At 66.3% G+C, this 9,705-nt stretch overlaps 3 protein-coding genes across 3 annotated transcripts; 1 reads left to right on the top strand and 2 right to left on the bottom strand.

Annotated features, from left to right (window-relative positions):
- Positions 1–211: 211 nt before the first annotated feature.
- MNEG_5397 (hypothetical protein) lies at positions 212–4,164 on the bottom strand (the record flags this gene model as incomplete). Its single annotated transcript, XM_014046130.1, has 10 exons — positions 212–241; positions 413–457; positions 672–920; positions 1,245–1,365; positions 1,833–1,910; positions 2,641–2,755; positions 3,166–3,303; positions 3,528–3,672; positions 3,887–3,970; positions 4,096–4,164. The coding sequence occupies 10 exons, from the start codon at positions 4,162–4,164 to the stop codon at positions 212–214; spliced, it is 1,074 nt and encodes a 357-aa protein (XP_013901584.1).
- Positions 4,165–4,660: 496 nt separating this feature from the next.
- On the top strand, positions 4,661–8,589 carry MNEG_5396 (hypothetical protein; the record flags this gene model as incomplete). The annotated part of the gene is made up of 10 exons (XM_014046129.1): positions 4,661–4,700; positions 4,859–4,968; positions 5,244–5,378; positions 5,775–5,987; positions 6,212–6,326; positions 6,522–6,571; positions 6,861–6,969; positions 7,321–7,550; positions 7,829–7,918; positions 8,137–8,589. The coding sequence occupies 10 exons, from the start codon at positions 4,661–4,663 to the stop codon at positions 8,587–8,589; spliced, it is 1,545 nt and encodes a 514-aa protein (XP_013901583.1).
- Positions 8,590–9,092: 503 nt separating this feature from the next.
- On the bottom strand, positions 9,093–9,705 carry MNEG_5395 (hypothetical protein; the record flags this gene model as incomplete). The annotated part of the gene is made up of 2 exons (XM_014046128.1): positions 9,093–9,262; positions 9,567–9,705. The coding sequence occupies 2 exons, from the start codon at positions 9,703–9,705 to the stop codon at positions 9,093–9,095; spliced, it is 309 nt and encodes a 102-aa protein (XP_013901582.1).

Genomic DNA, 9,705 nt, shown 5'->3' with positions numbered 1-9,705 from the left:
CCCCCCACCTCATGATGTTGCCATCAGAGTGCATGAAGGCCGTGTTGGCAGTCACCTCCTGGAACGCGTCACGCGTCACCTGCAACATTACGAAAGGGGTGAGATTACGTGAGCGGTGAACGGACGTGAGGGATGGGGATATGCGAGGATTGACATTACGTGAGGAGTAAGATTACGTGAGGGGAGAGAGGGCCCGCAGGGGTGTGCGCAATCACGGGCAAGAGGGACAGCGCGCGAGCTCCTGCGGGTGCCCAAGGGACGCCGCCGTGGACTGGTCCCCACGCGCGCGCGCAATCCCTCAGAAGAGGGCGGGCGGCGTCCCTGCGACCCAGGGGCTGCGACGGCCCGGGGCCGCGTGTTTGTGCTGTGCCGCCAGGCGGTGCGCGCGGCGGGGCGGTGGCCGGGCACTCACCCGCACTTTGTTTGGCTTCCCGGCCGGCCGCAGCAGCGCATACATCTACAATAAGGTGGTATTCATCAAGCCAGGTGGTTGGCCAACGAGGGAACGGGGTCCGCATCCCCCCAAAGCACGCCTGAAAAGCCGAGCGCCGCCGTCCAGGCGGCCCCGGCCGCCCCAGAGGGGCGCCCCCCGGCCGCACGCAGGGGCACGCCCCTGCCCTCGCACCTGGCCCCCCTCGAGTCAACATCGAACCCAGGCAGCATTGACGCACCTGGACCCCGATCCTCAGCCCGGCCGGCTCCCGGCCCCCGTCCGCCGCCGGCGGCCCCGGGAAAATCAGGTCCAGCCGCGCGTTGGGCCGCGACGCGCGCGTGCGCGCGGCCACGTAAGCCAGGTAGGCCGCCACGTCCCTGTGGCTGATCGAGGGCGGCAGCGTACCCAGGCCGTTGCCGCCCCCGCCGCTTGACGGGTCGTCTTCGTCGCGCTCCCCGTCGCTCTCGTCGCCGCGCCCCTCGGCCACCTGGGGGGAAGGGAGTCGGCAGGTGAACGGGAGGGGCGTGGGCGGGCTGGCAGCTGCCTGTCAGTCGGGCCGCGATCCGCCAGCCGTCCGCTGCCCGCCTGCTCAGCTGATCGTGGTCCCTACGACCCTCAGCCTGCTCCAGCACAAGCAGCCCGGCCGAGCGCGCGCCTTCCCAGCTCAAAAGCCCTCGGCTCGACCCTGCCGTGGCCGCCCTGCAGGAAAACCACATCCCCCAAAGCTACACGTCCCCCAATCCCCTCACTTCCCCGAATGCCTCCATGTTTTTCAGTCCCTCGATCACCCCGATCCCCCCCCTCGTATCACCTGTGCTGCGTGGTTCCAGAAGAGCGTCATGTCGCAGGGCCTCGACAGCGCCAGCAGGGGGAACACGTCCAGCCCTATGCGGCGGCTGTGCAGCAGGTCCAGCCGCTGGTCCAGCATCTCCCTGGGGGTGGTTCGGGTGTGTGTGTGTGTGTGTGTGTGTGTGTGTGTGTGTGTGGTGTGTGAATGTGTGTTTGATGGGGGTGAGGAAGGGGAGGGGAGGGGAAGGAAGTTACACAAGTTCGGACGTGCGGGTGAGGGAGTGCATGACGGGCAAGAAAATGGGGGAGGCGATTCCGCGTTTGGAGAGGCAGGGAAGCTCAGGGGACGGCGCAAGGCCAACCAGGTGTCTGAGCGGAGGATTGCCGGGCACGTAGATAGTGACATCACAAGTCATGTGAAATGGGTAGAAGGCAAGCAGGCGACATGCAGGGAGCAGGGAGCGCGGAAGTGAGCACGACTCCAGGGGTAGTCGAAAGGGTTGCAATAGAGGCGAGGGACCGAGCCCTCGCCAATCAGGCAGGGCCAGGGCGGCCCGCGGGCGCCGCAGGGGCGCGGGCGGCGGCCGGCCGTGGGGGCGGCGCCCCACACCTGCTGCGCGCGTTGCCCTCCGTGGGGTCCTCGTTGCAGGTGAATATGAAGATGCGGCGCAGGGTGGCCTTGGACGTCCTGATTAGGGGAGGGCGGTGGGGGAAAGTGGTGCAGGGGGTGGGTGACCAAGGCTGCCTGACGGAGTCGTGTAGGGGATGGATGACCAATGCTCTCCGGGTGAGTGGTGGAGGGGGTGGGTGCCCAAGACTCCCAAAACTGGTTGCAAGATGGGGGTTTCCTGGACCACCCGGCACGCCTTGCCGCCTGGGCGCGCCTGCTATTCCTGGCCGCCGCCTGCATGGCCGTGCATCCCGCTTGGCGACAGCCCCGTGTCCTCGTCAGCCACAGCGCTCGGCGGCAGCCCCTCCCCCCTCCCAAAATCCCCACCCCCGTCCCCTTGTGAACGCACCCTGCATGGCAAACGAGTCTCTTCCCACACCAAACTCTTCCCAGAATAAATCGTATCCACGGGGCAGAGCCGCCCCTTCCCCCACTGCTTCCCAGGAATGCAACCTCGCACAACCTCGCAACGTCCTGGTCAACCCGCACATATGTCCTCATCTCACCCTGCAGCCTTCAACCGCCCCAAAAACAGCGCTCACGCAACACCCGCTCCCGTGCCCAGTCCTCGCGCCCCGCCCTCCTTGCCCGCTCATAGGCCCTTCACCGCACTCAGACAGGTCCACCAGACTCCTCGTCTTACCCCTCAAGCAGGGCACCCTCTTTCAAGACCAGCCTCAATGGATCACAGCCTTCGCCTAGCTCAACACCCCCCCCCACACACACACACGAAACCGCCAAGCCTCACTTGGTTTGGTCGACGAGCTTCTGGAACGCCGCCCACAGCCCCGCGCGCAGGTCGTCCGCTGCGCTGGCGCCGTCCCCGCTCTCGCGGCTGCCCACCTCCTCCAGAAATTTGGCATCTGGGTGCCGCAGGGTGGTGTTTGGGGTTCTGTAATCAAAAACAATTCAGTCACACGACGAGAGCGTAAGCACATGCGGGAATTTGAGCGAGCAGAGCTGCAGCCGCTGGTGTTGCTGCGGCTGCAAGGAGGCGAGAGGCGGCCGGCACCCAGGTGGACTGGTCGCCTGCCATGAGCCACATTGGCCCGGCCATGGTTGGCCAAAACCAAGCCTGGCTTTCTCGTCGCCGCCATGGGCCTGGTTCCGTGGCCAAGATCCCTCAAATGTCCATATATGATGCCTCCGTAGCCACACTCCACCCACGCACGCCCCAGACCCTAGACCCCTGGGGTCCCCCAGGGCTTGGGGGGCCCCAAAACGCCCCACACCCCAGGATTGGGTGTGAACTCGCCTGTGAATTCCTGCAGACGGTGTATGACCGCAACGTCCGGGCACTCCAGGGGTGCGAGCTGGTACACAGACGCGTAGGCAGCGTCCACGTTGGCGCTGGCCTGGCGGTGGGTGTGGAAGAAGGGCGGGGGTGAGGCGGCCGGCGCGGCGTGGCGCGCTGCAGGGGCGCAGGGCGCTGATGGAGCAGGCGGTGCAATGGGCGTCAACGCCCAGGAGAGGCCGTGGGCGCTCGCGCCTTACGGCCATCGGTGCCAGGACGTCCCCCACAGATTGCTATAATCGACGCGGACGCGCTGCGGCCCTCGCTGCCGTCGCGTTATTCCAGCAGCGCATCGGAGGGCAGCGTCGAAAGCACCGCGCGGCCCGCTTCCACTGCCCCACCGCGCACCGCGCCATAGAACATGACCCCGATCTCGTCGTTGGGCGCGTGCATGATGCGCCACTTCATGAGCCTTCTGACCGCGTCGACGGCGACCGTCAGGAAGCTGCGCGGCGCTTGCCGGCCGCCCTCCTCCTCCTCATCGTCCTGCAACGGTGGCGCGGGTCAGGGGCAGGCAGTAGGCCCCGCTGCCCAGGCAGCCAGCTGCACAATGAGCGCTCCTCGCGCGCCGCGGGCGCATGCTGAGACCGATGCGCATGCGAGCGGCAGCACCTTGCACGTGCAGGGGCAGGACGCGCCGCCATGCGCCGTTCGCCTGGCGCTGTGCTCTGCTGTATGTCGGGCAATGCATGTCGCTCACCTCTTCCATCGGCTCAGGGGCCGCCTCCAGCATGGCGGGGTTGGCATCGATCAGCGCGATGATAGCATGCTTTGAGGGCTCGTACTGCAGGAGGTTGCGCAGCAGCAGGGTGCGGGATGAGGATAGACACGTGCACGCGCAAAAGCGGCGACAGCCGAAAACCGGCGCACAAATCGCAAGTTGGTGTGATTCCCGCTCAACCCGCCCACCTTGAAGTCATCCTTATCCTCGTTATCTCCATCTTCCAGCGCCTCAGGTGCGTAGTCATCGTCCGCCATCTGCCCGCGCCTGCCGCGCGTGCTTTGCTTTGTAGATCAGATCGCAAAAAGGCAGGGAACGAGCAGGAGAACGTTGGGTTTCAATGATTTATCGTTCATGTAGCAATGTATCGTACCCGCTTCCGAACAAGGCTTACATATCCATTGAGTCAGTGCATGGCATTTTCACGAAGCCCCATCAAGTATCATAAGGCTTGATTTGCGCTCATTCCGTAGACCTTCATATTTGAATTGATTCGGTGTCTCGTGTTGCCCTGGACCAAGTTCCGACGACACCCGCGCGTTGTGTGTCGCGCTTCCAGCCACCTGGCATGTTGAACCGGCCACCTAGGGCACACTAGCGCCGTTGATTGAAGAGTAGCTACCGACCGGCACAGCGCGCACCCACACAGCGCTCGCCCGCATCGCCGCCTTCGCACGCGCCGCGCGCCCTTCCTGCCCCTCGCCACGGGAATCTTTGGCATCATCCCTTGCCGCCAAGTGACCCGAGCAAGCCATGGACACCCTTTCCAACGTCCTGAGATTTTTCGGCCACAGTAAGCCCCTGTTTCGTCTCTGCAGCGCCGCTTTCCACGCCGTCGGCCGCCGGCCGGTCGGCCCGCCGCCGCTGCCTGCGCCCGTGTCCCCTCGGCGCGGATGGGCCCGCCTTGCCCCACTCCTTCCGCGCGGACCGCCCCGCCGCCCCGCCTGTCAGGCCTGGGCCTCCCAAGCAACTACAGCTTTATCAAGCGGTTGGGCAAGGGCACTCAAGGAGACGTGTGGCTCGCGGTAGACAGCAAGACCAACCGCCTCGTCGCCGTGAAGGTGGGGGGCGGGGGGCGACCGCGCATTTCACGCCGCGTGGTTTGCTGCTGGAAGCAGCGGGTCTCACTGGCGCAAGCCTAATGGCGGCCCGCCCCATGCGACGGCCGCGGCTGCCGTGCGCGGGTCCCGGCGAGGTCGGCTTCCGGGCGACTGTGTTGCCAGCTCGCCAGGTCCCCAGCCGCGCACCTTTGCGCTGCCGCCCGTCGCATCACGCACCTGGCCAAGCCGTTGTCCCTCACCCAGAGCTGCCCAGCGCACTGCTGCACGCCCGGCAGGCACCTCGGCACGCCTCGTTTGATTCGCCGTTCAAACAGCCGCCCCCGTTCCTGGCCCCCGGGCCCCGCCTGCTGTTACCGCAGCTCGTGCCGCGCGGCCCGCCCGCGTGGCGACTCACCATGGTCGGCCGCGAGGTGAGGGGCGCTTCTGATGGCACACCTCCACCTCAGTCCAGCCCCGCGCCCCCGTAATCGTTCACCCAGGGCGCGAGTGTGCGCGCAACAGGCCTGTACTGCAGGGGCCCTTGCGCGTGCTCCGGGCCGGCGGAGGGGTGGCCTGGCTTTGCACCCTTGCAAGCCCTACAGACCCCCGATGGCCCGTCGGCTTGTGCCCGGACACGCTTAAACACGCCAAAAACGCATCTTGTTTGCGCTGTGATCCCCATCTCTCAAGAAGCGGTACATAAATACATGAACGCACGCACACACATGCGTGCTTGCGCATGCACCCCAAACCTGCATAATGGCCACACGCACGACTCCCCCTACACACTCAACACCATCTCCCCCTGCCACCCCCAACCCCCACAGGCCCGCATGATGGCCCGCCTCGGCAACGGCCACGTCAACATCGTCCGCCCCATCGAGGTCGTGCTGACCGGGCGCCACGTCGCCTTTGTCAACGAGTTCGTCCAGGGCGGCAGCGTCAGCGACTTTCTGAAAAAGTCAAAGATGGACGAGGACCTGGCGTGCTACCTGTTCAGGCAGCTGCTGGAGGCGATCGCCTACTGCCACAAGCACAAGGTGGGCCAGCGGGCCTCGTGGCGGACCGCTTGGGCCATTCTTCGACGTTGAAACATCGCACACATGCATCTGGCCTGCAGCGCAGCGCGGGAAGGGGCAGACAGCGACAAAATCCGGCCGCAGCGTTTGGAGGGGTGGATCTGTAACCTCGGCATTCCCTTCCTCGACCCGTCGTCCCCAAATCGTCGTCCGTACCCCTCGGCCTGCTTCGTCCCACGCGCCAGGTGGCCTATCGTGACATCAAGCCGGCCAACTGCATGCTGACGGGGCCCGCCTGGCCGCCGGTGCTCAAGCTGGCGGGTGATGGGGGGGCTGGGGCTGGCTGCCGCAGTGATCGGAGTGGGTGCCGCAGCTCTACGCGGCCCTGGCTCCTGCATCCCCTTTGTCTTGATGGCTCACGTCGACACGTACGCGCACGCGCGCACATGCGCAGGTGCACGCACAAGCTTGCCCTGCGCGCACACGTATACACACACATACCACATAAACGCGCATGCACTTGTTTGTCTTCTTGCACACCCACGCTTGACGCAGATTTTGGGCTGTCTGAGACATGGGAGGGCAGGGGCGAGCCCGTGTTTGAGGTGAGCTATCCAAAACACACATCGCGTCCTGGCCGACTGCTGCTCACTTGCACCTAACGGCGTCGCCACTGGCTGCCTGCTGTGCTGGGTCAAGGCACTTCGCGAGCAAGTTACTGCACGTCTTGGCCGGGACACATGCCTGACGCCGGGCGCTGGCTGGTTGGTCTTCGAGTTGCCTCGTGCCAGCTCGCGTCCCAGCCGCCTTTGCACCCCCCAAACACCCTCGCTGAAACGGCCTGCCTGTGCCCTCAACGTGTGTATCCCTCTCACCGCATTCTCAACATTCAAGACGCTCGCCGGCACGCCTGGTTACATGCCCCCCGAGATTATGGGCGGCTTCTTCGACCTCAACAACGCCACAAACTACGACGGCACGCGCGCAGACATTTACAGCGCAGGTCAGGCGGGGCGGCTGCGGGAGGTGGAAGGGGGTCGCGGCTCAGTTTAGTGTTCATGGGCGCCGCGCGACACGCACTGGGGCCGTGCAGCCGTCATCCGCTGCACTGACGGTAGCTGACATCACCAGGGACCACTGCCCGTATAGCGAGGATTTGCACTTGCCTCCAAGGCGGCTCACAAGTTGTCTTGAACCCAAACTTTTTCACAAACGTCCTCCTATCCTGAACGGCCTGAGCCTTACGCAGTGCATCCTGCGATTTCAAATGCGTCCCTGGGCTTTGAGACGCTGTTGCGCCGTACGCCCTGGGAGCAACGCACCCAACCCCCACCTCTCCCGCCTCCCACCCCAGGCGTCATGCTGTGCGTGCTGATGCTGCGCCACATGCCCTGGGAGTACGACCGCTACGCCGCCCGCCTGCCGCCCCTCGAGGCCATGCGCCACCTGTGGCGGCTGGAGGGCGTGGAGGGCGTCAAGTGGCGCGAGGCGACGAGCAAGGCGGAGCGGCTCAGCGACGGGCTCAAGGGGCTGCTGGACCTGATGCTGGATGCTGACGACGCAAAGAGGCCGACGCTGGACCAGGTGCGCGGGGCTTTGCCTTCGGATTCACGTCTGGCGGATCAGATTCTTCTTAGGAGCGGCGCTGTTTGGGAAAGGTCCCCGGCTGCCCAGTGCCAGATGTGGTGTGCGCGGCGCAGCCGAGGAGCGCTGCGGCAGACCTGCTGCGGCCGCCCTGCCAGGCCCCTGTGAGACCAGGCCTCAGTTCTGCTGGCGCTCACATGTGCGGGCCCCCTTCCCCACGCCCGCCGTCCCGCTGCGACGCACTGTGACACCCCCGGCCGCCCCCGGGCCCCCTGCAGGTGCGCGCCCACCCCTGGGTGTCGCGGGAGCTGCCGGCAAAGTACGAGGCCGTCCTCACCACGCTTCGCGATGCGCAGGCCCGCAACGAGGTGCGCCGTCCCCGCCGCCGTCGCCGCCGCCGCTGGCGGGAGTTTGACCAGCTGTTTTGCACCTGGCGCGTTGCCCAGCGCTGCAGGCGCGCAGTCTGCTTGACGCCGCGTTGCGCGCCGCGGCTTGCAGAACTGGGTCCACTCCCGCGTCTTTCTGCCCGCCAAAGTGATGCTTCGGCGCCTGAAAGCTTGCCGCTTTCCCCACCCATTGCAACCAGGCCGCGGCTGGCCCCGTGTCAGAGGCGGCGCTGGCGGAGCGCGTCACGGCGGCGGAGGATCTGGCCAAGAAGGCCGCGACGGTCGTGTCGGGCGTGGCGGCCGCATACAAATGCGAGATGCGCGTGTCGCTGGCGCCCCCGCCCAGCGGCCAGTCGGCGGAGTCCGCGGCGGCGGAGGCCGCGAAGCGGGTGCCGTCTGCCCCGGCTGTCGCCGGTGCGGCCACCGCGGCAGAGCCCGCCGCCCCCGCGGCAGAGCCTGCCGCTGCGGCACAGCCTGTTGCCGTCGCAGAGCCCGCCCCAGCGGCCCCGGCCCAGCCCGCTGCTGACCCCGCCGCCGCAGCCGTTGCTCAGCCAGCCGCAGTAGCAGCTGCTGACCCTGTCGCGGCGGCCGCCGCAGAGCCCACTGCGGCCAGCGCCGCCGCCACTGATGCCCAGCCCGTCGCTACAGCCTGAGGCGAGCCAGGTGCCGTACCCACAGAGTCGGCCGCAGCCGCAGTCGCGGCGTCCAGCTCATGAACCTGCCCGGCTTGCATCACAGGTTGCGTTGTCAATCCTGCATTTTCGCTGTGTCGCTGGCACATACCCAACGCAAAGCCAGCGCCTTGCATATTACAACCGCCGCCTGCAGTGCCTGCAGCTGTCGCTAAAGCCCGGGCGCGCGCCCGCATGCACGTGACCGGGGGTTTGTGACTGCTGCGAGACGCAACTTTTGGCGTCGAGCGGCGCCGCAACCCCCGCGAGCCGCGGGCCGAGCGCCCGGCCGCCGTGCGACACCGGCATGACGCGCCTGCCGCCTTGCACACCGCTGTGGTGCAGGCAGCGGCGCCGACCGGCGCGGCGCGGCGCGTTGATGATACAGCAAGCCCCGTACACCACCCATCGTCGCGACTATGAACCTATCCGCAGCAGCTTCAACATTGTCGCCAGCACGACGCGCCAGCGCCCGCGCGTCCGCACTACTTCTTCTTCTTGCCCTTTTTCGCAGACTGTTTGCTGCCCGCCGCCGCCGTGCCGCCGCTGCTGCTCACGCCGCTGCCGCCGGCGCCGTCGGCCTTTGCGCCCGGCTTCTTGTGGCGGCCGGGGTGCTTCGGCACCAACTCCGCGACGCGCAGCAGCATTTCGCGGCCTGGACCGATGTGTTGTTGGTATGAACGGGGTTGCGCAAATGATCGATGATGAGTGCCTGACATCAGAGACACCAGGGCGACGCGATTGCAGCGTTTTTGGTCAACATGCCTGCTGATAAGGGCTACATGTAACAATCTGCTGTCAATCGAATTCAGCCAAACAATAATCCGCCCAACAAACCCGCGCCCCACGGCCCAGCACAGGCGCCCATAACTATGCAACCGAGCACGCTCTGCATGCACAAGGGCCACACACCCCCGCGCCGCAACGTGGTGCGCCTGAGATTGTGCGCAGCGGCTCACGTGTTGGCACCTCGGGGTTGGTGGGGGTGCCATCCGCGTTGAAGAGCTGCACCCTCAGCCGCCCCCGCGAGAGCCACCAGTCGCGCGGGTACTGCTTGTCCTGTGACACGGGTGAGGATAAGGGCGAGGATGTTTGCAT

Source organism: Monoraphidium neglectum (genome assembly GCF_000611645.1).
Source record: "Monoraphidium neglectum strain SAG 48.87 unplaced genomic scaffold scaffold00800, whole genome shotgun sequence".
In the NCBI taxonomy this organism is placed as follows: Eukaryota; Viridiplantae; Chlorophyta; class Chlorophyceae; order Sphaeropleales; family Selenastraceae; genus Monoraphidium; species Monoraphidium neglectum.
This window is presented reverse-complemented; position numbering and strand designations above follow the sequence as displayed.